The sequence below is a fragment of the Pan paniscus genome, chromosome 8 (genome assembly GCF_029289425.2).
Source record: "Pan paniscus chromosome 8, NHGRI_mPanPan1-v2.0_pri, whole genome shotgun sequence".
Lineage (NCBI taxonomy): Eukaryota > Metazoa > Chordata > Mammalia > Primates > Hominidae > Pan > Pan paniscus.
Window position 1 is genome coordinate 18,656,891 of NC_073257.2, and position 25,340 is coordinate 18,682,230.

The 25,340-nt window shown below is 43.6% G+C and overlaps 1 protein-coding gene and 1 long non-coding RNA gene across 2 annotated transcripts in view; one reads left to right on the forward strand and one right to left on the reverse strand.

Moving 5' to 3' along the window:
* The window catches only part of RBM17 (RNA binding motif protein 17), a 27,886-nt gene extending 14,733 nt beyond the window's left edge, over positions 1-13,153 (forward strand). Inside the window, exons 4-12 of the mRNA XM_034929901.3 lie at positions 1,247-1,413; positions 2,446-2,543; positions 5,018-5,074; positions 6,319-6,460; positions 8,537-8,688; positions 9,835-9,908; positions 10,374-10,472; positions 11,564-11,636; positions 11,778-13,153. Coding sequence (XP_034785792.1) covers positions 1,247-1,413; positions 2,446-2,543; positions 5,018-5,074; positions 6,319-6,460; positions 8,537-8,688; positions 9,835-9,908; positions 10,374-10,472; positions 11,564-11,636; positions 11,778-11,881 — 966 coding nt within the window. The 3' untranslated portion in view covers positions 11,882-13,153. The remainder of the gene's footprint in view (positions 1-1,246; positions 1,414-2,445; positions 2,544-5,017; positions 5,075-6,318; positions 6,461-8,536; positions 8,689-9,834; positions 9,909-10,373; positions 10,473-11,563; positions 11,637-11,777) is intronic.
* Positions 12,512-25,340, reverse strand: part of LOC117974487 (uncharacterized) — a 28,564-nt gene continuing 15,735 nt past the window's right edge. The window contains exons 2-3 of the long non-coding RNA XR_004664502.4: positions 22,383-22,510; positions 12,512-18,390 (exon numbers count right to left, since the gene is read on the reverse strand). This is a non-coding gene — a long non-coding RNA (uncharacterized LOC117974487). The remainder of the gene's footprint in view (positions 18,391-22,382; positions 22,511-25,340) is intronic.

Consider the following 25,340-nt stretch of genomic DNA (forward strand, 5'->3'; position numbering starts at 1 on the left):
TTGGATCATAGCATTTCCTGATATTTCGTTGTAAGGAAATGGTGAAGTGTTTGTTTTATAGTGCAAAATGTCACACCGAACCATGAAACACAGGAACTGTTCGATTTAGGTCTGTTAATATGGCGTGTAAGCTGTCTTGATTTTGTCAGTTCTGTGTTCAAGCAGGAAACACGTTTACAAACGACCTTCTTGCCTTTGATACAGTTGGACATTGTACCTCCTGTAAGAGGTACAGACTGGGCGCTCAAGGACATGAATCCTTGTTGTTTTGCATGTGTGTTTTAAAAAAAATGGGGACACTAATCCTAACCTGTGCTTGTTTGAGGTGTCTTTCAAAACCAGAGAAGGCATCTTATTGTTACAGATAATAACGAAGAATTATGCTAAGAACACTAACAGGAGAAAGTGTGGGAAGGTTTAGGAAAGTGGGGTCAGGGCTTCCAGCACCACGTGTAGACCGAGGCTGCCAGCCTAGGGTAAAGTTCTGTGTCTGCTCATGTATTTCCTAGTATACTGGCTGTGCTCTGCCTCTCGTTTTGCTAATTTCTTTGTCATGGCAACCTCTTTTCTTTCAAAGAGTAGACCAAGTTTCTGAATGTATAGACAAGAAAACACGAAGTGTTATCTAAACCTGATTTTAGTGAACCTTAAAAAAAATTATGATGCTGGAAGGGACATTACATCCCCTTGTGTCAAACTCAGTGCCTGAAATGCAGCCTACCTGGGAAGGGACATGTGTTCAGAGGATTAAAAAGACCAAGAAGATGCTTTCTAAGATCTCCATATATTCTTATCTCCATGTAATCAGAATCTGAAGTTATTCTGTTAAAATGATGACTGCAAGAATGATTGTGGTGTTCATGGTTGTTTTATTTTTTAAGTTGTCATAGAGATCTATAAAAACAAGTATTCAGTGCTTTACTATAAATATTCTAATTTTTTGACTCAAAGTACTAGTAACTTATATTTTAGCTGGTGGTGGCTTATTTAGGAATTCCAGGAAAAATGCCATAGAGTATTATAGAAATAGTACTAATCTAAGAGGTGAAATTTTGTGTCCTGTTTCTGCTACCACCTGACTAGGCATGTGGCCTTGTCTGGTATTTGTTTTCTTTGTCTTTAAAACAGAGGAAGGGGCTAGATGATGTTCAAAGTCCTTTTATCTCCCATACGCTTTGACCTTAATTCTGTGAGTAAACTGGTAAGATATAAAGATGATTTTTACTGCTGTTTTTACCTTCCTCAGGATCCTGTTCCCAGTGGGTTTTCTGCAGGGGAAGTTCTGATTCCCTTAGCTGACGAATATGACCCTATGTTTCCTAATGATTATGAGAAAGTAGTGAAGCGCCAAAGAGAGGAACGACAGAGACAGCGGGAGCTGGAAAGACAAAAGGAAATAGAAGAAAGGGAAAAGTAAGGCTTCCTTTGGATTTGGGGATATTTTACAGTTGAAATGTTCATTAAAATGTTAACGAATGAGCGTCGCTGCTGTCTGTAAGGCTGAAGTTAATTGTCATGGGTGATCTGAGCAGTCACTACAAGGAATCAAACTGTTTTATGATTTGTACCTGTTACATCTCAGAATCACAGCAAACTTCACCTGTAGACTGAAGACCTAAAGTGTATATTTTGAGTGAGTTGTTAGAAAAATAACTTATAAACCTGATGTTGAAAATTTTTTTCTATGCTGATACTCTGCTATAGGTTGACTATCCCTAATTCAAAAATCCGAAATCTGAAATGCTCCAAAATCTTTTGAATGCCAACATGCCGCTCAAAGGAAATGTGCATTGGGGGATTTTGGCTTAGGGATGCTGAACTGGTAATTGTAATGCAAATATTCCAAAATTTGAAACACTTCTGGTCCCAGGCATTTGGAATAAGGGATTCTCAACTTGTAAAATCACAGCTATTTAAAGTACTTGAAATATTCTTCTTAACTTTACTATTTTTGAGCCAGGTGGAGTTTTTAAAGATTCATATGCAGCTTTTATTTATGTTTTTGCAAAGTACGAGTAGTAGGATGTATTTGTAGTTCTTTTTAAAAATATTTAGTATTATCAAATAGTTAACGTATTAAATATTAATATACTGTTTCCCATTTATTGAATCATTTCATGAGTGAAAGTGTTATAGACTATTGAAATGATTGAACTATTACTATGTTGATAGGCTTTAACATTGGAAGAGGTCAATGTCAAGGAACCTTTTTTTTCATGCTGGTTGCTCTCGTATACTTAGTGGTTCAATTTATCTCTTGAATTTTTCTCACTTTTCATACTTTATCTACTTTAGTCTTTTACCAGTTATGCTTCCTACCCCCTCTACCCCTGCAACTTCATAGTTGATTGTGACAGGATTTGGATATCTTCTGGTCAAGAGGAAGTCATCCCAGGTTCAGGTCTCTAAATTGGTGATGAACATTTATTTCCTTTGTTATCACAGAAGGCGTAAAGACAGACATGAAGCAAGTGGGTTTGCAAGGAGACCAGATCCAGATTCTGATGAAGATGAAGATTATGAGCGGGAGAGGAGGAAAAGAAGTAAGGCATGAACAAATATGTCTTAAACATATATAAATACTGGAAGTGCAATTCCACTATGTGCTTTTTCTTTTCAGTTTGATAAATAGTTCATTTGACATTGATTTGGGTAATTTTCTTTCTGGAATCCCAGCAATACACATTTGCGTCACAGTTTTAATTTATATTGGGTTTTCATATGTATTTTCCTTTGAGCTTCACAACCACTTTCTAACATTTATTTATTGGATACTTTGGGACTAGCTTAAAATCTATTCCTGCACTGTCTTTACCTGCAGCACAGTCCAGTTGGCCGATGCTGAATCCACTCTGTTGTTTCTCTTAGGGGGGAAGCATAGTTAACATTGAGTGTGTCTGTGTTGGGCATTGTGACACATTTCATATCCGCTATCTTAGTTAATCCCCAAATGTTTGGTTTTTATTAACTTCTTTTGGAATTCAGTATATAGGTTGAATATTTGTAGGTCTCATTTTTCCAGCTTATAAATTGACTGCCCTTTTTAATAAGGAGGCATGCTTTCCATACTAAGGACATTTGTTTTTTTTCTTAAACACCAGCAGGAACTAGATAGCTTTGAATGAGAAGACTTTGTTTGACCTTGTAGCTCAAGATAGGGAAGTAGTTGCATGCCCATTATATGTATAGTTGTTGACAGATTGATGTTCTTATTTTAATGTGATTAGTGGCAGATTTCCAGTAATCACCCTGAATTTTTTTAACTGAACTTATTAGAGCTAATCTGCTTTTCAGAATCAGTAATCACTCTAGGTCCTAGTGACAAGGTTAGTAAAATGATCATGGAAGTATTTCAAAGGAAATAGAAGAAGGTTTTACTCAGGTTCATATTTCTCCTTGAGGATTTTATATCATCCAGTCCTGTTAATCAAAATGCATGGACACTGGCTTTAGAATAATTTCTAGAATAATTCTTTAGAAGAATGAATTTATTTATTTTTGAGATGGAATCACTCTGTTGCCCAGGCAGGAGTGCAGTGGTGCAATCTCGGCTCACCACAATCTGCAACCTCCTGGGTTCTAGCAATTCTCTTGCCTCGGCCTCCAGAGTAGCTGGGATTACAGGTGTGCGCTACCACGCCCATCTAATTTTTACATTTTTAGTAGAGACAGGGTTTCACCATGTTTGCCAGGCTGGTCTCAAACTCCTGACGTCAAGTGATCCACCCACCTCAGCCTCCCAAAGTCCTGGGATTACAGGTATGAGCCACTGCACCCGGCCTCTTTTTTTTTTTTTTTTTTGGAGACACTCTTGCTCTGTTGCCCAGGCTGGAGTGCAGTGGCGCCATCTCGGCTCACTGCAACCTCCATCTCCCAGTTTCAAATGATTCTTCTGCCTCAGCCTCCCAAGTAGCTGGGATTACAGGTGTGTGCCACCATGCCCAGCTGATTTTTGCATTTTTAGTAGAGATGGGGTTTCACCATGTTGATCATTAGTAGAGATGGGGTTTCACCATGTTGATCAGGCTGGTCTCAAACTCCTAGCCTCAAGTGATTTGCCTGCCTCAGCCTCTCAAAGTACTGGGATTACAGGAGTGAACCACTGCGTCCAGCCAGAATAATTTCTTGTGTCAAACATTTTGTGCTGATGCAGCATGACTTTGTAATCAATATTTAAAGTTTTACATTTTGTTTTTATTTCATTGTTGATTAAGCCATAATACATATGTATTATGTAATATTATGTATACGTAATCCATATATGTTAGGACTTATGCCTAATGCAAAATTCCTTGTGGTCTCCACTGATGTTCTCCTTCCAGTTGTCGGATACCAGATAAAAAGATCTGTCTTATCTCTTTTGGTTTGTTTGTGTTCACCATTTGTTGTCCAGGAAATACACCAGGAATAGTGACAACACGCAGCAGTTTCTTCAGGAGCCAGAAGGACCCACGCTTTCAAATATGTGTTTAGTTCCAGTGGTTTGCACACTGGAAAAGGAGCGTGCTGTGTGGTGGGGGAGATATGGCAACGCAGGGAGCTGGGTTTACTCCCTTTCTGTTGATTCACTCCCCTCTGATCATTCTCTTATTTGTAAACTGGATGCAGTAATATCTACTTCAGAGGTCTGTGAAGCCTGAACGAGGCCATGTGTATAAAGGGCCTAATGGGTATTGCTCTCGGTAAATAGTTACATTACTCTCTTTTTAAGCAACTGCTGGTTCTCTTGGTTGTATTGTTTTGCCTTAAAATTCATTTGCAGACTACACTGTGGGGCTCTTGAGTTCCTTTTATGAAGGAACAATTTTGCATATCTGAGGGAGTGTTGCCACTTTTCTACATTTTAAATCCTAGCATCAGAGGTTTGTTCATATGTAGCAGGAGGTCATCTGAAGTAGCAGGTCCTCCTTTTTTAGTTTTTTCTTAGGAGTTGGGTGATAGATATATGGTGTGTCATAGTCGTTTGGGAGTCTGGCATCGGAAACCTCCTTTAATGCTTGGATTTGTGGTTTTGCAGGTATGGGCGGAGCTGCCATTGCCCCACCCACTTCTCTGGTAGAGAAAGACAAAGAGTGTAAGTAGATCTGTTTCTTCCTCTTTTATTCTGATACAGGTCTTTAACCCAACCATGGGAGATCTCAGCTTGGGCCCCCAGGTTTCCTGAGCATAGAGGGAAACGGCCTGCAAGCCTGCCTGGCTCTGTCACCTGAGGCCGCACCTGGATCTCAGAATGCAGCGCCCTCCTGCAGAGAGAGACCTTTCTACTCCAGGCTCTGAGGCTTGGATTTCATGCAGTGGGATCCATCTCTTTTTTATGCAATTCACTTTGATTTCGTTAACATTTCTTATTTGTTGTTAGATTCATTTGGAGTTAAAACAGCAGATCATTACAGTTTTTTAACTCAGAGGTTTAGAGGCTGTTATATTCATGATCCTCCACAAGGTGGCAATGCCTTCCTTGATTAGATTTTTTTCTTCCCGTTCCATTTCACTGCAGGTGGGTTTGCGTGTCATTGTGTTACCAAAACACCCTCACCCACTGTTCCTTCCCGCAGTGATCTGCTCTAGAATTTGGGGGTTGGGACTGGACTTCTGAATATCATCTAGGTCATTTTCCCATTCTCTGGATTGGACCATACTTAAACTATCCCAAGCAGATATTCTCATTTATAGTACTTTGTAAAACTTGTTGAATTATTTATCTTTTAAAGAAGATAATTTCTAAGATATTATGAAATACCTATTATGTGAAAACAACAGACAAACAATAAACCCCAATTGAAACCAGTCTCTGGGAGTGGGGCTCAGGCATCTGGATGGTCTTAAAGCGTCCTGCTGACTTTCATCTAACTAGGGTTGAAGCCACCGCTCCAGTGCGTAGCCCCTAACCTCGGAGACCTTTGTGGGCCATGAGCTGATGAGATAGTGAGGTCGGGGTCTAGACAGGTGCACCCAAGGTACTGCAGGAGTCAAAAGATGGCCAGATTGTATCTCCTTAGAACATACAGAACATCTTTCCGGCAAGAATATTCATTCAAGAAGATTTTAAAGGGTGAATAACATTTCAGTAAGATATAAAAAAGACGTTTGAGGAGATAGAAATAGCAAAAGGAAAGTTAGAATCAGGAAAGTAGCGTCCTCCCTCTGTGGTTTTAAAAAAAGTCGTATAAAGGCTGTAAAATTGATTTGGTGTTTTTCTCTCCTTGTGGTAAACCAAAAAGTAGGTTAAATTTGTTCAAGATAAATAATTGATACAAGTGAGGTTTCAGAGTGTTTTCTATAGTATTTTGGTGAGCCTACTTTATTTTTCTCCAATAGTACCCCGAGATTTTCCTTATGAAGAGGACTCAAGACCTCGATCACAGTCTTCCAAAGCAGCCATTCCTCCCCCAGTGTACGAGGAACAAGACAGACCGAGATCTCCAACCGGACCTAGCAACTCCTTCCTCGCTAACATGGGGTAATGATTTAATGTTCTTATCTAAGGACTTGAGAGACAGTGTGAAGCGTTGATAGCCCTTTCAATAGATGCAGCTTGTTTGAAACTGAGGACATTCAGGACCCTTGGTGTGTGCAGGTCACACGGTACCTGCCTCAATCGTGTGGAGCGTGTTCCAGTGTAATGATGGGGCTTGTTCAAAACAGCAACCTCCCAGTAGAAGTTTTGACTCATTTTGATGTTGAACATTATTTTCCTAGACAGGCACAGAACCTGATTAATGTTTACATTTGCCTTCATAACATTTGCAAATAAAATAGCTCATATGAATCAGAGCTGACTTACTGTCTCCAAAGGGCAGGTGATACCTTTTTTTCCTGATAAAGTGGGCCATTTGCTTTCAGGTCATGGTTCTAAACCTTTGGTCTAAAAAACTCGGGGTCATTCTAACTACAAGTTGACATGTTTGCCAGCATATAAAATTTGACTGTAAGGCTGACGCTCAGGTGGGGCTTGGGGATTTTTTTAAACTGTGCTGGGCTTGGCAAACATTTTGGTTAAGAGGATATTCTGTGTTGTTGACTTTGATCCTGTGAGACGGCTGTCCCATGAAGCAGTATCACATGAAGGCTTTGTTCTGTGCTGTGTTGCATCTGCTGGCTGCTGCCTGTAGCAGAAATGCAGCCGGTGAGACAGTGAGTGGGGTTGAAACTCACTAGTCTCCTTTCAAGTGCTCAGTGACCACATGCAAGTGGTGACCATGTTGGATGGTGCAGACATAGGACATGGCCGTGGCTGCAGGAAGCTTTGTGTACTGGAGGGTTGGACAGACATGAAGCTGGTTTTGTTTTGTTTTGTTTTCCCTGTTTATGATAAAAACTGACTTTTTACTGAATTTGCTTTTAACCAGGAATTACATCTTTAACTTGTGCTTAGGAAAGATGCAAGATGGTACCATTCAGCAGTTTCTGGTCTTTTTAGCCCTAGAATAGCTTGTTCAAATGAAAATGTTAAGGGAATTAAATACAAGAAGTAATGTAGGTGCAGTTCCAGTTGAAGCGGGATTTTGTGTCTTAAGCCCTAAGCAGCAGTGGTCATGGGGTTGGGGTGCCCTTCAGACCCATGCTGCACCTCAGAGCGCAGTGTGAGAGCCATTTGGTTGTTACAGAAAGCAGTGACTGAGAGTTGTGGGGTCCAGTTTCAGCTCTACCATTAACAGCTGTACAAATAATTTATTTGTTTTCTGAGATGGAGTCTCGCTCTGTCGCCCAGGCTGGAGTGCAGTGGTGCGATCTCGCCTCACTGCAACCTCTGCCTCCCAGGTTCAAGCAGTTCTCCTGCCTCAGCCTGCCAAGTAGCTGGGACTACAGGTGCACACCATCATGGCCAGCTAATTTTTACATTTTTAGTAGAGATGAGGTTTCACCATGTTGGCCAGGCTGGTCTTGAACTCCTGACCTCAGGTGATCCACCCGCCTCGGCCTCCCAAAGTGCTGGGATTATAAGTGTGAGCAGCTGCACCCAGCCTGTACAAATAATTTCTAATATGGCGTCTTGCATTACTTCTAAGTCCACCCCTTAAGCTAGTCAGCTAATCTTGGCCTCCGTTTATTTCTCATTTGTTAAATAGGTGATCTCTAAGGGTTCTTTCATTTGTATAGTCTGTCATTGGAAACTCTCCTGTGCTATTTAGGAAAATGGGATCATCTTCATTGTACGAAACTTCATACTTACTTTTTGATAGCCACTTTTTAATAAACTGTGGTCATAAGCTATGTGGCAGTGCAGGTCCGGAGCACACAAAAGGTCTTGTGTTTCCTAATAGGGCACTGAGGAGACTCCACCAGAGAAACTGACATTTCCCCTCCAAGACAACAGGATGTTCTGGATTTTATTCATAGCTTTTTCTATTTCTTTCATGCTGCACATCCCCACAGCTTCCATCTAATAACCCACTCCTAGTTAATGAGTGACTTTGTTGAAGCCCCTGTGGAGCATGCACTCTCTCCAGAAGGAGGTTGTTGTGATGGAAAAATGCAGCCTATCTCCAGTTGACGATGTCAAGGCTAAGAGTCCTTTCCCTTCTTCTCCTGCCAGGGGCACGGTGGCGCACAAGATCATGCAGAAGTACGGCTTCCGGGAGGGCCAGGGTCTGGGGAAGCATGAGCAGGGCCTGAGCACTGCCTTGTCAGTGGAGAAGACCAGCAAGCGTGGCGGCAAGATCATCGTGGGCGACGCCACAGAGAAAGGTGTGTCCCCAGGGAAGCGTGTGACTAGAGGGAAAGGACTGGCCCCATCCGTATCAGACATGGCCAGTCTTGATCCTCATGTGTCAGCAGGGGGACAATGAGGCGTGTGGCCAGAGGGAGAGGGCTGGCCCTGCCATCACTAGAACACAGGCCGTCCTGATCATATGATGCACTGCCACTTCCGTTTTGTGAAACCAGGAATCCTGAGGCTCATCTTTATTTTTTCAGAACAGACGTAGAGAGATGAAGGCTTGTGGAGGAAAAGATGGTGAGAGACTTGGGCAGAAAATGAGTAGTCCTCAGGAAGAAATCTTGGTTATGTGTTTAGAGCATGAAGGACAGAGCCATATAGTGTGGCAGTGAATATACCTGCTATCTCCATCTCAGAGGTCGTCTCTACTTTTCCCTTTTGCCCTTTCAGTATAGATGTGATTTCTGATTCTCTTACAGATTGTTTGCTTTGCGAGATCTAATGTTATGTTGCAGTCTCTTGGTAAATGATGCCTAGTTGGTGTTTTATTTTCATTTAATTTTTACAGTCTGTTCTGTATTGAGGGAATTCAGGAAAGAGACAAACATATGTTAGCATTTTAATCAGGGAATTAAGTTTGAGTCAGCCTAGCTGAACTTCCTTTGCTAAAGAAAGAAGAAAACTTTTCTGGCAGCCCCGTTCATGCACAGCTTAGGATACATCACGAGCCTGACAGGTGAGTGCCAGAAACCAACAGTTGTCCCGACTTGTGAGGTTATCTGAAGTAAGGCAGCTGGTGGCTGGATTAGTAACTGCATATTCCCCTGGGCCCGTGACCTTGAACGTTTGCTCCAAGTCAACTCACCTATAGGAATTATCACTCACATGCCCTGTCAGCCCTTTGGGAAGTGAGATGAGCAAAAATTGCAAGTAATGGTGGAGGCTTAAAACATCCAGATGCTATTGTAAAAACATGTCAAAGCAAAGCAGAGGCTTTCATTGCAGATAAGGCTGTGTTTTCGCTCAAAGACCAATTGTGTAGATGCCTAGGACATAAATGGTGGGGATCGCTATTGAAATTAAATTAATTATTGTAAGTAGGACTCAGTTCTGTAACACATCTAATGATACGCTGCTCAGTTCTGTAACACATCTAATGGTATGTTTTGATACAGATGCATCCAAGAAGTCAGATTCAAATCCGCTGACTGAAATACTTAAGTGTCCTACTAAAGTGGTCTTACTAAGGGTAAGAAGCTGAGGAAAGCAAGCTGTCCGCCTGCCTAGATTTGTGTGTGTCACTCCAGCCTACCCTGCTCTCCCTAAAAGTTAAAACTGAAAATGATACTTTTGCAAATAATACTTTGGGCAGATCCCACGTAAGGCTGATTTTAGATTTTTCACTAATGTGTAAGTCTCTTTGCTAAGTACAGTGTTTAAGACTGCAGTGAGTAATTAAATATTTGAAATTGCTAGAGCTTCAGATAGTTTATACATTTTGGTGCTTGCATGGATGCTTTTGTAACTCTACAGGCTTAATATATGTTTTAGTGTTTTAAGAAATACTAACTTTTGGGTACTTTGGGGATGAAATTTTTCATTATGTCGTTTGGGATTGAGAACATTTACCATCACTAAGTCATATTTATATACCTCTGCTAGGTGTTTGTAAGTTATACTTGGTACTTGAATTTGTTTATTTTTGTGTTTAAAGAACATGGTTGGTGCGGGAGAGGTGGATGAAGACTTGGAAGTTGAAACCAAGGAAGAATGTGAAAAATATGGCAAAGTTGGAAAATGTGTGATATTTGAAGTAAGAGCGTTTTCTTTTGATGTTTATAACACAAGTTGTAATTGGCAGATTACAAAACATTTTCTACAAACAGGACGGTATGCTATAAGTAACATTCTTACTGCAGAAGGTGACAGGCGTTGGTTATTTGTACTTCTCTTGCTCAATTATTACAGTTTTAAACATAAAGACAATGATTTCAAGTTTTATTTGGTGAAGAAACGGGAATGCTTCATGATTGAGGATCAGTATGATGACTGAAGACCTTGATTCTAGTGTGCTCAGTAGTTTAGTTCCTTAGACATGCCTTTGGTTTCAGTCATTTGGTGAGTATTTAGTGCCTCTCACATGCACTGCACTGTGCGGAGAGCACTTGGATTACAGGAAGCATGCTCTGTACTCTCAGTGGTGTGTTCAGTTGAAGAAACACATCTAAAATAACTAAAAGATATTCAGTTACTAGACTAGGTAGTATTGACTAAGTTCAGGAGTTGAGAAAAGGATTAGATCAGTGAAAAAATAGACTGCCTTGTGAGCAATAGCAGATATGGGCTGCACTTTGAAACGAACAGGTGGGATTTGCAGGGAAGGGTATTCTGATTGGGATAATGGCTCGTAGGAGACAGTGAAGATCAGGACTACCAAAATGGAATGGATGGGCCTGTTGGGGATTAGCAGAAGTGCTTAGGTGGGTGGAATTACAGAGGGCTAGGAAAGCCAGACAGAGCTAGTCAAAATGAGACCTGATGTGAAAGGCCACTAGAGCACCAGCCTTTTTAATCTGAAAGCTCTGCTTCCTCTGTTTCTTTATCCTATTGCTGTTTGTTGACCACATAATTATTTGTTTACGTCATCAGCTGGCACAGGGCCTTTATGAGGTCAGAGACTGCCTAGCCCTGTGTTCCTGGCACCTAACAATGCCTGTCATAAAAACAGGCATTCAGTACGTTTTTGATGATGAACAAATTATACTTATTTCCTTGGTATTTGACAACTACTTGACTGTATATGATGATAATTAGAATATTCACTCTGAGAAATCATTTAAAAGAGAAAACTCATTCAATGCAATCTCAAATGCCTTTACTCATCACGCTCTCATTTTCTTCCAGATTCCTGGTGCCCCTGATGATGAAGCAGTACGGATATTTTTAGAATTTGAGAGAGTTGAATCAGCAATTAAAGGTTAGTGGTACAGCTAAATATTAAAGAATAAAAAAGTTGAATTTACAGCCTTAATCTTTACAAGTAAAGTTACTGTTTAATTAAAGTTAAACCTTTATCTTATAGGATACCTGTATTAACTGTCTTTTGTTTGCCTTTCAGCGGTTGTTGACTTGAATGGGAGGTATTTTGGTGGACGGGTGGTAAAAGCATGTTTCTACAATTTGGACAAATTCAGGGTCTTGGATTTGGCAGAACAAGTTTGATTTTAAGAACTAGAGCACGAGTCATCTCCGGTGATCCTTAAATGAACTGCAGGCTGAGAAAAGAAGGAAAAAGGTCACAGCCTCCATGGCTGTTGCATACCAAGACTCTTGGAAGGACTTCTAAGATATATGTTGATTGATCCCTTTTTTATTTTGTGGTTTTTTAATATAGTATAAAAATCCTTTTAAAAAAACAACAATCTGTGTGCCTCTCTGGTTGTTTCTCCTTTTTATTATTACTCCTGAGTTGATGACGTTTTTTGTTAGATTTCATGGTAATTCTCAAGTGCTTCAATGATGCAGCATTTCTTGCACTAAAAAAAAAAAAAACTAGAAAGTTTTGGGACATGGGGTTATATTAAATTATTCTTTGTTTTTCTTTTCTTTTAATAAAGCCTGCAAATTACTAAATTGTAGTTTCATAAATTCTGTAGTAAAGTATCATCTTGGCAGTGTGCCAAAGGTGAAAATGATGCTTTCTCTAACAGAGAAATTCTTAGTGACTCCAGTCGTAGAAAAACGTCTTTACAACCTGAATAAGATTGAAGAATTGTGAACATACCATGGTCTATTGGATGAATCATTTGCCGTTAGGCTAAATCAGACTGTAGGGTTTGTGATGGATTTATGGAGTATGTGGGTATAGAAATCATGAAACTAGCATTTGTTTTCAGAGATTCAAGCATAGTCTTTAGGGTAGATCAGAAATGACAAATGAATTCAAAACCTAGCAGGTGCATTGTAAATGTGTGCCCAGTTATGTTTTGGAAATGGCAGTTCCTTGGGGTCATGTTTCTACTGGCAAAATTTGCAATAGTGTTCTATTGTATGTAATTTTAAAATTTATAAGATTATCCACGTTGGCCAAGTAAACTGTACTGCCAATTAATAGAATTCTGGAATTGTGAGAAATTGTATCATTGAAGTTCAGTAGGATGTGTGGCTTAAAACTTTATCAGGACCACAAAAAAGAAAACAAAAATATTTGGTACTGAGGTTCATTGCCAGGGCAGGAGGTATTTCCAGAAAATACTCATGCCTGTGTTCTGTTCCTTGCTTTCCCAAATACTGCATGTGACTTTCCTAAGCGGCAGCTGAAAGACTCGAGCCCGTGCTGTCTCCTTTGGTTATTATGACATGAAAGTGTATTAAAAACTCAGCATTTCTTTGCATCCATGGACTTGGTTTGGAGACATAAGGAATATTCTGACCCTTTTTAAAAAAGGATTTTCTCATGTTTTTATTTAACATAAATAAAAGAATAACATTTTATCTTTTGTGGTATTATTTTATTGAATAAAATTGAGTTTTATGATAAAAGTGCACCTGTTCTGTAAAGTAAGTTGGGGTTAAGGAATGTGAGGTAAATTACATAATTGAACATTGTGGAGGACAGTAAGAATCAAAAGCAGCCCTGGAACTTTAGTTATCTATGGAATTAGGCATACCATTCCTCAAGTGGAAACCATGTTTGTGCTTACAAGTACCCGAGTGTGCCATGCTGAATGTAACAAGGACTAGTTTAATTTTAGAAACTAATGGTTCCAACCCACCTTTCATGCATGCATTTATTGTTGTTATGCTTTGTAGTAACATTGTTTGCACCTAAATGGGTGGCTTTTCCTAACATTCTCATGGTCAGCAACGAGAGAATTGCAACCAACTCATACTACTTGATTTCCGTTCTCATGAGCACAGCTTGGTGTGTGCCTTTCTCCCCAGTCTTTTATTTTTAAAATAACTGCATTAATCAGTTAGTGCTTTATTTATAATGAATTTCTGATAGTCGAATAATTTCTAAATCTCCTGCAAGTTAGTACTTGAGAAATTTGAAATTAATTTTCAATATTAACATTTAAGCTAATATAAAAATTTTAAATTTCAATAAAAATTAAAAATTATGTAAGCTACAATGTAACTGGCAAGTTTCCGTGTAATAGACGTTTGTCATTCTTGGTGGCCCATCTGTGAGTTTTTGAAACCCCTTTTTCTTTTTTTTTTTTTTTTTTGAGACGGAGTCTCGCTCTGTCGCCCAGGCTGGAGTGCAGTGGCATGATCTGGGCTCACTGCAACCTCCGCCTTCTGGGTTCACGCCATTCTTCTGCCTCAGCCTCCCAAGTAGCTGGGACTACAGGCGCCCGCCACCACTCCCGGCTAATTTTTTGTATTTTTAATAGAGACGGGGTTTCTCCGAGTTAGCCAGGATGGTCTTGATCTCCTGACCCGTGATCCGCCTCAGCCTCCCAATATGCTGGGATTACAGGTGTGAGCCACCGAGCCCAGCCTGAAACGCCTTTTTCTGTGTGGGGAACTTCCTTGTTTCCCTCCTCCCGGCAAGAGACTAGAAACTTGCTTTCCCAGCCTGTCTTGCAGGTTGAGTAGGGTTGTGCGCTTGGGATCTCTGATCAGACCGGCACCGCAGTGTGGGAGAGAAGCTGTGTGAAGAGTCTGTCTTCTGACTTTGGCAAGGGTTCCTCTGCACAGTGTTGTGTGGCACTGGGGGCAGCAGTGGCAGAGACCTTGCCACCCCTGCTGGTGTGTGGTATCTGGCAGAGCAGTCTATGGAGGGGTTTGGGATTTTTGCTTTACATAAAACCTGCGGCTTGTCCCTGGCCTTTTCCTTTTTTTTTTTTTTTTTTTTTTTTGAGACGGAGTCTTACTGTTGCCCAGGCTGGAGTGCAGTGGCGCGATCTCGGCTCACTGCAAGCTCTGCCTCCCGGGTTCATGCCATTCTCCTGCCTCAGCCTCCCAAGTAGCTGGGACTACAGGCGCCCACCGCCACGCCCGGCTAATTTTTTGTATTTTTCGTAGAGACGGGGTTTCATGGTGTTAGCCAGGATGGTCTCGATCTCCTGACCTCGTGATCCACCCTCCTCGGCCTCCCAAAGTGCTGGGATTACAGGCGTGAGCCACCGCGCCCGGCCTCCTTTTTTTTTTTCTTCTTGAGACAAGAGTCTCACTCTTGCCTAGGCTGGAGTGCAGTGGTACAATCTCAGTTCACTGCAACCTCCACCTCCCAGGTTCAAACAATTCTTGTGCCTCAGCCTCCCAAGAAGCTTGGATTACAGGCATGTGCCACTATGCTTGGCTAATTTTTTTATTTTTAGTGGAAAAAGCGTTGCGCCATGGTGGCCAGGCTGGTCTTGAACTCCTGGGCTCAAATGATCTTTTTGCCAAAGTGCTGGGATTATAGGCATGAGCCACCGCACCCAATCCTTTTTTTTTTTTTTTTTTTTGGTAGATTTCTTTCTGCTTAAACAAGCTAGAGTGAATTTTTAAATCTGCACCTAAGACCCCTGACTGATAACAGATTGATAGCTGGGATTGCACATGACAAATCCTGAAAGATGAAAGATGGAGGAGGTAGGATGGGACTGGTAAGGACCCAGTTTCCCTGGGCTGAAAAACTGGTGAACCTCGTTACTTGGTGGTGAGGCATTTAGCCAAGCTGCTGCTGTTCCTTGGACTATAGGCTGGTGTTATGGCTTGCCTCGGCCTCCCAATATGCTGGGATTATAGATGTGAGCCACTGGCCTGGTTTTTTTTTTTTTAATGCACATAAATTAAGATTTAGTCGTGCTCTGAAGTTTTATGGGCTTTGACAAAAGCTTAATGTCAGGCCGGGTGCAGTGGCTCATGCCTGTAATCCCAGCACTTTGGGAAGCCGAGGCAGGCAGATCACCTGAGGTCAGGAGTTTGAGACCAGCCTGGCAAACATGGCAAAACTCTGTCTCTACTAAAAAAAATTAGCCGGGTGCGGTGGCGCATGCATGCCTGTAATCCCAGCTACTCAGGAGGCTGAGGCAGAGAATTGCTTGAACCCAGGAGGCGGAGGTTGTAGTGAGCCAAGATTGTGCCGCTGCACTCCAGCCTGGGTGACAGAGAGGGACTCTGTCGCAAAAAAAAAAAAAAAAAAAAAAACATCTTTATAGTATCACACAGAATGGCTTTAAAGCCCTAAGAAATCCCCTGTGCTTCATCTATGTAGTGAAATTTCCACCCTACTCCACACCTGCATTCCTGGCAACTACTGATGTGTTGACTGTCTATAGTTTTGCCTTTGCCAGAATGTCATGTAACTGGAAAGCACATACCATGCAGCTTTTTTCAGACTGGCTGCTTTTGCTTGGCAACGTGCCTGTCAGATTCATGCATCTCTTGTTGTGGCTTGATAGCTCGTTCTTTATTCCATTGCGCGGATGTACCACCATATGTTTATCTATTCACCTACTGACGGCCATATTGATTACTTCTAGTTCTTGGCAGCTATGAGTAAAGCTATAAGCATCCATGTGCAGGTGTTTCATGGACATGTTTTCACATTAGCGGGGTACATATTTAGGAGTGTGACTGCTGGATTACATGGTAAGACTTTCCTTTTGTCTCTCCCGTTTTCAAACTCTGTACTGGCATATAAATTTCCTCAAATCTCTCCCATCTTTAATGGAAATAGGTCAAACCTTGAATTTTAGCCACTCCCCAACTCCCTGGTGTCCCCATTCTTCTCAGAGAATCCCAACATCCCGCCTCCACCTCCTTGCTGCTTACTGCCTCTTCCACTCAGCCCACACTTGCAGAATGAGGACTGCGTCGACTACAAATTAGACCTCTGCTTCCACCAGGCCTCCTTGATAGTTCAGCTAAGAGCCGTGCAGTGAGTCTCCTGACGTTTTATGGCATTTGACGCTGGTAACCACTCCCTTCCTGAGGACGGAGACCGCGGCCCTGCCAGTGCCTCCCTGTATCGCTCACCCTTTACCTCTTCCCAAGTGTTTTTATCTCCTTGCCTTGGCCTTGGGCTGCTTCTGTGACTCACCTATATTTGAATCTCAGCCAGTCTTCCTTACCAAACTTCAGATCTGTATCCAAGTGCCTATTAGACATCATCCCCTGACTGTCCCCTTTGCACCTCGAACACATGTCCCAAACTTTAACTCACTTCTTCCCTTTCAAGCTCTCCTGCTAAACTCTCTGATTTGGGGGAAAGCATCATCTATTCAGTCATCTAACTCAGAAACCCAAGAATCACCCTCGATTCCTCACTTTCCCTTCTATCTAGATCCAGTCTGTAGTTGAGGACCGCCGGTTCTGTTTCTTTTCCATCTTTCATGGTAACACAGTGGAGCTCCTTCATTTCTGACCCCTTATCTCCTGGGAGTAGGCCCATGGGCTCCCGCTGCTCTCCCTGCTTTAACCGTGCACCCCTCTCATCTTCCAAGGCAATGCCTCAGCTGTTCAAGCCACTCCCATATACACAATCCTTACCGCGTCTAGACTCCTGCTTGGAAGCCGGGGCGTTCTCACTGCCCTCGCTGCGCCGCGCCTTCCCTTAGGTTCCTGTGGTGGGAGTGTTGGCAGTGACTTCTGCTCACGCTCTCCCTGCTGCCTGGAGAATTGCCCCTTCCCTCATTCCCCTTCCAACACGTATCCTGGGCCTGCTGAGTTGCTACTCATGCGAGGTTTATTGGCACCACAAGCCTCATAATTGAGAAACAACAGTCCCCAGCTGCACACCTCCCCCGCGGGAACTACTTTTAACTTTTTAGCTGGCCTGCTGCTGGTCTCTGCCTCCATACTTCTAAATACATCCTCATGAGGCTCCTTCCTTCTCTTCCTAAGCAGATGTCTCGGAAGAAGAGGCTGTACTTACTTTCCACCTCCCTCATCTCCATTCAGTCTTTAACTCGCTACAACTGAAGGAGTAAACCCAGAAAAAGATGGCATTGACTCGGGGAAATAGGGAACCCAAAGTAGGAGAGAGGAAAGCAGTTCCCAAGGTCATCATGAAAGAAGTCTTGGTCCATAGCCATACAGGGGCCTGGAGAACTCGTGGTCCATCCGGGAGCGGGAAGATGAGGGGCTTTCCAAAGTTGTAAAATAATGGTAATTAACCATGATATACAACTGACTCAGCTGAGATGAATACACAAAATGTCATATCATATAAATACTGATTACAGGTTTGTTTTTTAATGTTGCCCTGGGCCTAACTTGAAAGAATGAATAGGAGGGTGTGGGGGGGCGGGCAGCGGTGCGGGGGGTGGGAGCATGGGAAAGCTAAACTTTGTTTCTTTTTTTTTTTCTTTTTCTTTTTCTTGAGACGGACTCTCGCTCTGTCTCCCACGCTGGAGTGCAGTGGCGCGATCTTGGCTCACTACAACCTCTGCTTCCCGGGTTCACGCCATTCTCCTGCCTCAGTCTCTTGAGTAGCTGGGACTACAGGCGTGCGCCACCACGTTCGGCTAATTTTTGTATTTTTAGAGACGGGGTTTCTCCAGGCTGGTCCCGAATTCCTGATCTCAGGTGATCCACCCACCTCAGCCTCCCAAAGTGCTGGGATTACAGGCGTGAACCACCATGCCCAGCCCACTCTTCTGTTTTCTAGGAAGTCAGTGGATTGTCAAACGTTCTTTTGGTCTCTCCTGTGCTGGAGCGTTGCGCTGGATCCTGCGTCTTAATCTTCTTGATTTCCTCTCTATTTTTGGTGGAGCTTATCTTGAAGTAGTTTCCTAAGAAAAGATACAGGGGAGATACAGTTTGTTAGGCCATGCATGTCTGAAAAATCTTAATTCTGCATTTTTCTTTTTCTATTTTTCTTTTGAGACAGGGTCTCCGTTGCCCAGGCTGGAGTGCAGTGGCGCGGTCATAGTTCACTGCAACCTTGAACTCAGGGGCTGAAGCGATCCTCCCACCTCAGCCTCTAGAGTAGCTGGGACCACAGGCACTCACCACCACCCACAAAAATCATAATTCTGTCATGCTGAATTGCTAGTTTGACTAAACGTGGACTTCTTGATTAAAACCCATTTTCCCTCAGAATTTTGAGGGCATTGCTACATTCTCATTTTCTTGTTTTGCTGTTGGTAACGTCAGTGTCCTCCTTGCTGACCTGTTTTTCTTCTCTCTGGAAGGTTCTGGAACCACTGTCTGGAAGTTTCACGACTATGCCATGGACCTCTTCTCGTTCAGCATGGTGGGCATTGGGGATGAACCCTCTTTTTTTTTTTTTGGAGACGGAACCTCGCTCTGTTGCTCAGGCTGGAGTGCAGTGGTGTGATCTCGGCTCACTGCAACCTCCACCTCCCAGGTTCAAGAGATTCTCCTGCCTCGGCCTCCCGAGTAGCTGGGATTACTGGCATGCGCATCATGCCTGGCAAATTTTTGTATTTTTAGTAGAGACAGGGTTTCACTATGTTAGCTAGGCTGGTCTTGAACTTCTGACCTCAAGTGAACCTCCCACCTCGGCCTCCCAAAGTGCTGGGATTACAGGCATGAGCCACCGTGCCTGGCCAGGGGATGAACTCTTTCTAGAAATTCATATCCTTCAATTCTGGAAACGTTTCTCATAATAGTTCTTTGATAACTGACCCTCCTTCCTTCACTGTATTTCTCTTTCTGGGACTTTTACTAGTCAGTGTATTTCTGGGTTGGTCTCTCTCTTTTCTCTTTTATTGGCAACCCTGATCTAAGGAACTAAGGTATAGAGGTGGTTGAGTCCTGACCAGAGCCGTGAGGGTCTAGATTTATGTAAATGATGGAGCCGTACACGTTACTTTATTTATAGCAAGATATTGTAAAGATTTTGAAATGTCATTTATATGAAATGTCAAGATTATTAAATTCATAGTTCACTGTAACCTCAAACTCCTGGGCTCAAGCAATCCTCCCACCTCAGCCTCCAAAGTAGCTGGGACTACAGGCACATCCCACCATGCCCAGCTAATTTTTGTATTTTTTGTAGAGACGGGGTTTCACCATGTTGCCTAGCCTTGTCTTGAACTCCTGGACTCAAGCAATCCTCCTGCCTTGACCTCCCAAAGTGTGGGGATTACAGGCACTGAGCCACTGCACCTGGTCAATGCATTTTTAAATATGGTCTAAGGGTATCAGCAAGTTGCAGATTTGATAACAGCTGGGTCTTTTCATTTAGTAACCACCCTTTTTTCCTCCTCTGTACTCTCACACAATATTAAAATACCTCCTATTAAATCTCTATTATCCTCTTCTCTTCCTGTTGCATTTTTCTCCCACAACTTAAGGCTCAAGTCTAAGCAGTGAACACAGAAGGTTTCCGATAAGCTAAGACAGTGTCTATCCATGGACGGGTTCGTGACAAACCCCTGTGGGTCCCTGGCTTGCTGAAACCAGGTTTCACATGAGGGGAGGAAGTGGGTTGACAAGAAGGGGGTTGCTAAGGGAACTTTATTACTCATTTCTCTTGGAAAAAAGCAGAAGGAATAAATGGAATAACAGTCTGATAATTTGGCAGACATGCTTTGCAGTTACTTGCGATACTGTGCTTAGGTTCAGAATAAGGAACTAAGTAACAATAATTGATGCTGAATCTCTTCAGAAGTAAGGTGATGGTGACTCAATAAACTCTCCCAGATGACCGCTGTATACACAGGTATTTTATGAGGGTGCAACTGGATTAAGTCATTCTGAACTGAATTTTGCGTAATTATTACCAAAATTTGGATTGAAACGTAAGTTTACGGTTGGTATTCCTATTTAATTTTAGTTTTTGTCAAAATAATATCTGTACATAATTATAAAATCAACTAAGTCTTCAAATACTCATAAATCAGAACAGCACTCTGCCTCCGCCAGTCCCATTCTCCAAAGGAAAACACATTCAGTTCTTGTTTTTTTTTCTTGTTGTTGTTTTGGTTTTTTGCATTTTTCTTTTTTTTTTTTTTTTGAGACAGAGTTTTGCTCTTGTCGCCCAGGCTTGAATTCCTGGGCTCAAGCGACCCTCCACCCTTGGCCTCCCAAAGTGCAAGGGATTACAGGTATGAGCCACCATACCAGCCTTCAAGGGCAGTTCTGATGCCTAACACCTACTGATCCAGCTCAACAATATTGGATCACTTGAGGTCAGGAGTTCGAGACCAGCCTGGCCAACAGGGTGAAACCCTCTCTCTACTAAAAATACAAAAATTATCCTGGCATGGTGGCGTGTGCCTGTAAGCCCAGCTATTTGGGAGGCTGAGACAGGAGAATCACTTGAACCCAGGAGGCAGAGGCTGCAGTGAGCCGAGATTGTGCCACTGCACTCTAGCCTGGGTGACAGAGTCAAACTCTGCCTCAAAAAAAAAAAAAAAAAAAAAGTCTCCAATACCCTCTGGCCTTCATGGTGGACATTGACATGTAAAGCTCACAAACACCTTCTCCCTTGCAAGGAGGATGATACAGAATCTTCACATTCTGCTGCATGGCACCAATTGTGCTATTTTAACAACAATGACTGTGCAGAAATGAAGCCAGTGCTTTTTTCCTCCAAGCCTTTGGACAAAGCATGTTTTATGACAAAAATAATCCCTCCGGCTCACATGTCCTCTTAGGCTTCCCACTGCTCTCCCACACAGCCTCTCGCTCCGAGAAGCGAGTCCCCTCCCGCTAATGCCAATCCTTCGGGCACACCCAGAACTTGTTTCCAGAGACTGAAATAACATTTCCAAGGGGGTGGTGCCACCGGATTTGCTGAGCTGTTTAGTGGCCCGTAGTGAGCTGATTTGTGTTGGGTAGATTATTTTCCCTGGGCGTGATGGGAAGGAGAGACTCAAGGCAGAACTTCTTTTTGAAACAAATGAATTTTATTTGTTTCATTTGTTTATTTATTTGGAAATACTAGGCAAGGAGGAAATAGTGATATAACTTGTTTTTTCCAGTATTGAAAGATGCTACCTCTGTACTTAACCACAGAGTAAGAAACATTCAGGAAAGTATATATTTTTATAGCATTGAAGTTAACCATTGAAGAGGGATTTATTAAGAGCTTACTATTAGGCAGTATGAGAATTTGTTTAAAGTATTAGATACCCCAAAATCCTATTCAAAAAGACACAAATATGATTCTAAAATATGTAAACAACAATGCTAGTAAACAAATGAAGGTATATTATAATTTGGCCCAAGAAACCCCCACGTTCAGAGCTTAGAGAAAATATATTACTTTTTTCCCCCTTTCTGACTTTTACAGCCTTACTAAAACAAAAACAATTCTGGTGACTGAAGATTCAAAAAAAACAAAAAAAAAAACCAAAAAACCAACCAGCCAGGCGCGGTGGCTCACGCCTGTAATCCCAGCACTTTGGGAGGCCGAGGCGGGCAGATCACAAGGTCAGGAGATCGAGACCATCCTGGCTAACATGGTGAAACCCCGTCTCTACTAAAAATAAAAAAAAATCAGCTGGGTGTGGCGGCACGCGCCTGTAGTCCCAGCTACTCGGGAGGGCGAGACAGGAGAATCGCTTGAACCCAGGAGGCGGAGGTTGCACTGAGCCGAGATCGCGCCGTTGCACTCCAGCTTGGGCGACAGAGCGAGACTCGGTCTCAAAAAAAAAAAAAAAAAAAAGGAAAAAGAAAAAAGAAAAAATTTGTAATTCCAAAGCGTGAACCCTTCACTGAAGCCACTGAACACTCTCATCCACGCCAAAACTTCAAAAGTTAACACTGGCTCGCACAGTTTGCCTGATCCTGGAGCAGCAGAGCGACTCACCGTCTGCAGCCAGGCCTGGATGGCACTGCTGGTCCTAAGTCCCTCAGCGTTCAGGTCTCAGTCTACCCAGCCAGAGACGACCGCTGCGCGTCCTCCGTCAGACGGCAAAGCCACGACTTTGTGCCGACCTACAGAACGTCAGTTAATCTTGGGAATCTGAAATGATTCATTTTATTTAGCAAAGTGTTTTCAATTCCTTCAAGATTGGTGCTTGTCTAAACCCTTTGCTCTGAGTGAGTTGTAAGGAATCAGGTACGAAGCACCTTAAATACCTCAGGCTCAGGGTGTTTTGAACAGGCCCTGCAGGCCGGCAGAGGCCGTCTCCTCCTACCCAGAGAGCAGCGCTGTGGACCTTGCTGAGCTGGTGACCTGTCATCCCCAGCCCTTCTCCGGGAAACCCCTTCTATAGGAAACAAATTTCTCACTTCCCCAGCACCTAAGTGCCATCATTCTGTCTGGTGAGATGAAAGTGGAAATATCTCCATCTTCTGGGGAAAGCTTTCATTTTCTTGGTGAAAGGAAAAACACAGCTGCTGCGACTCCTGTGTCCCCGGCTTCAACCTTGAACTGGGGCCCGGTGCCTGGAGATGCAGGGGAGGGCTCAGACCGTGAGCAACTCCAGCTCACTGCAGTGGGTGGACTAGAACATTATCCAGCCTCTGCACCAGTCCTGGACTGCTCACCCTGACTTCTACAAGAAAAAGAAATCCCTTTTTGTTAAGTCACAGTAAGTTGGGGTTTCTGTTACTTAACAGACGTACACTTGCAGGGTACAGTGGCTCACGCCTGTAATCCTAGCACTTTGGGAGGCCGAGGCAGGCGAATCACTTGAGGTCAGGAGTTCGAGACCAGCCTGGCCAATACGGAGAAACCCCGTCTCTACTAAAAATACAAAATTAGCCAGGTATGGTGGCGCATGCCTGTAATCCCAGCTACTCGGGAGGCTGAGGCAGGAGAATCGCTTGAACCCAGGAGGCAGAGGTTGCGGTGATCCAAGATCGCACCATTGCACTCTAGCCTGGGCAACAGGAGCAAAACTCCATCTCAAAAACAAACAAAAAACAGACCTATACCTAACGGATAGGGAATTTGGTATCTGAGAGCCAGTGGCTCCAGGGGACAGACACTAATGTACAGCGTTGGCTAAGACGAGGTCCAGTGGTGGGGCGGGGACCCAACTCCTTCAGCCTGGAAAATCAGGGTCCTGCTAGATGGTAAATGATCAGTTGCATGCTCACCTGTTGTGAGACCTAGAGGCTAAAGCTGTAGCGTAAAACAGTGGTTCCCAAACCTTTCTGGCACCAGGGACCAATTTTGTAGAAGACAGTTTTCCACGTACCAGGGTTGAGGGATGGTCTGGGGATGATTCAGGAGCATTACATTTATTGTGCACTTTATTTCTATTATTGATACATTGTAATATGCAATGACATAATTAAACAACTCACCATAATGTAGAATCAGTGGCAGCCCTGAGCCTGTTTTCCTGCAACTAGGGCCAGCCTCCAGGAGACAGAAGAGGAGGTGGGCAGGTCACCAGGGCCAGCCTCCAGGAGACAAAAGAGGAGGTGGGCAGGTCACCAGGGCCAGCCTCCAGGAGACAAAAGAGGAGGTGGGCAGGTCACCAGGGCCAGCCTCCAGGAGACAAAAGAGGAGGTGGGCAGGTCACCAGGGCCAGCCTCCAGGAGACAAAAGAGGAGGTGGGCAGGTCACCAGGGCCAGCCTCCAGGAGACAAAAGAGGAGGTGGGCAGGTCACCAGGGCCAGCCTCTGGGAAACAGAAGAGGAGGTGGGCAGGTCACCAGGGCCAGCCTCCAGGAGACAGAAGAGGAGGTGGGTAGGTCACCAGGGCCAGCCTCTGGGAGAGGGAAGGTGTTAGGTTGGATGATGTGTGGAGAGAAGGCCTTTGCTATGGCTGCTTGAGCATGCGACCAAACAGAATAGACCAGGAATTTACAGCTAGATGTGTAAGGTAATTACATTGTCCCAGAAACCAAAGGGTGCAGTGGTTCACTCCTGTAATCCCAGCACCTTGGGAGACCAAGGTGGGAGAATCACTTGAGCCCAGAAGTTTGAAACCAGCCTGGGCAACATGGTGAGAGCCCATCTCTAAAAAAAATAAAATTAACTGGGTGCAGTGGCACATGCCTGCTGTGGTCCCGCCTATGCAGGAGGCTGAGGTGGGAGGATCACCTGAGCCCCAGAGGTCGAGGCTGTAGTGAGAGCTATGATTGCACTGCTGCACTCCAGCCTGGCCAACAGAGTGAAACCCTATCTCAAAAACAGCAACAAAGAACAAAGCAGCCCTCAGGCTGGCTAGCAGTAGCCCCTGTCTGTTCAGGCCGTGAAGCCATCTGCAGCCCCTGAACCCATACTCAAGAACTGAACTGCAAAACCCTATGTTCTCCATCAGGGGTGTCCTGCCCAGGGCCCTGCTTGGATAAGGTCTTGGAGGACCCTCCCAGAGGCCATGGAAGTCAGTGGGAAGGTCTGATACGAGGTGCCAGGCTGGCTCACTGGGGAGCTTGCTGTGTCGCCAGGGCAGGGAGACCTCACTGCTCCTTCCAGCGGGATCTCGCGTGTGACTCGTTTTGTCTTCCCATCCTCTGAGTTTCTGAAGGGGGATTGTATTGCAATGGTCTGTTTCCTCTTCCACCATTCCTTGCTGCATGTGTTGATGATGGACTACATGTCTTTGGGCTATAGCTGGTGGGATCACGAGGAGCTCCCTCTGGACCCCAGGCGGACGCCTGCTCCTCATCTGGATATGCAGGACTCGGGAAGGCGGATGCCATGGCTCAGGTGGTCTTGAGGGTGGTCCTCCGAGCCTTTGGCGGGGGCAGTGTGTTCTCTAGAAAGAGGTGCACTGGGGCTGACCTGGGAAAAGACCAACCCGATTCACATTCCCAAACCCTTTCTTGTATTTAACTTTTCAGAAACGTTCCATCTGCTCTCTCTC